A 1385-nucleotide genomic window follows, 5' to 3' on the forward strand; every position below is an offset into this window, starting at 1 on the left:
TCAGGCTATTCATAGAACAACCATGTGTCACTTTCCAAGGGCCATTTTGTTATTTTACTAAACCCATGGAAATGAAATACCTCTTTACATTTTTTCTACCTTCCCACCTAGAAAGTTTCTCCTTTATAAGCTCCCAAATAGTCTAATGGTTTCTCTGCACTAAAAATTTCATTGAGTTTTTCTTTTCCATTTTATAATTTTTTAGTTTGAAATTCAATAGCTTTCTCAGTTTTTAGATTTTGCTAATACAGAGAAAGCTAAAGAAAACATGGGAACATCAAATGTAGAGAATGAAAATGTGGAACTGAATGGTAATTTTGATGTTCACTAAAAAAAAATGATGTGTTTTTTGTGAATAACTAATGAAAAATATTCTTTGATGTTTTCAGGTGGATCGCAAGGAAGTGTTGCTTCAAGTGTAGTTGAGGTTGAAACCCAACAACCACCTACTCAAGGTATCAAAATTTTGCGAATTGATTTATATAGCAAGTCAATTTGAATTTGTATCAAAATTAATGTAGGAAACATTTTTTTTCCTTTAGTTCTCGATGTGAAATCATCTTTCGTTGAACAGAAATCACCTGTGTATTCAGGGAATTATATTGCTAAAGGGAAGATCAAAATCTTCATGCTCAACCATATGACTTTTGTTTTCACAAGAGGTGAAGGACCAAATGGAAAGAAGATTGAAGGACTATTATACTCATGTAAGAACAAAGATGAAGCGGAGAAAGTTGGTCTTTGTCATGGTGATCTTCTAAATGCAGTTGAGTTTGTCGAACACACCGATGGAGGTTATGTAGAACACCCTTTAAACTATATATTTATTGATGGAAAATATATTAAGAAGCATTGTTATTGATGTTATTTGATATTTGCATTTGTTTTTGTACCGAATAAATTCAATGGCTATTGCCCAAAAAGGCATTAGCTTTTGTATCATTGTTATTTAATCGTTTCTTTTGTTGTTGTACTGACTAAAGTTCCTCACCTCAATGTTATATTAAGGTTATTTTCCAATAATTTGGCTTATTTTTTTCTATGCGATGCTTTTTTTAAGCTTAATTAATTAGGAGCCAGTGATAGTTCTATTCTACATAATTATTGATCCATTCTTCTTCTTTTTTTAAAAAAATTCAATCTCAAGCCACTAAACTAAATTAACCTATTTTTAAAAACCATTTCCCTTGTTCCTCAACATGCATGTAACACATGTTTCCGTCGTTATAGAAAAGCCAACGGAGGAAAATTTAGGGCCAGAAAACTTTTTCGTAGTATTTGGATTTTCCCAACCTAGTCTAGATTTGGACGAAATTGGATTCTTTGAGATATAGGGAAATCTGGTAACAATCGGGGGAATCATTTATGATTTTGATTGCATGAGT

At 31.8% G+C, this 1385-nt stretch overlaps 1 protein-coding gene across 1 annotated transcript; it reads left to right on the forward strand.

The window, feature by feature from the left end:
• Positions 1–268: 268 nt before the first annotated feature.
• Positions 269–862, forward strand: LOC125840138 (ninja-family protein AFP3-like). Its single transcript, XM_049519103.1, has 3 exons — positions 269–311; positions 390–455; positions 543–862. The coding sequence occupies exons 1-3, from the start codon at positions 269–271 to the stop codon at positions 860–862; spliced, it is 429 nt and encodes a 142-aa protein (XP_049375060.1).
• Positions 863–1385: the final 523 nt, after the last annotated feature.

Source organism: Solanum verrucosum, unplaced genomic scaffold (assembly GCF_900185275.1).
Source record: "Solanum verrucosum unplaced genomic scaffold, falcon-dt-bn FXZP01000180.1, whole genome shotgun sequence".
NCBI lineage: Eukaryota > Viridiplantae > Streptophyta > Magnoliopsida > Solanales > Solanaceae > Solanum > Solanum verrucosum.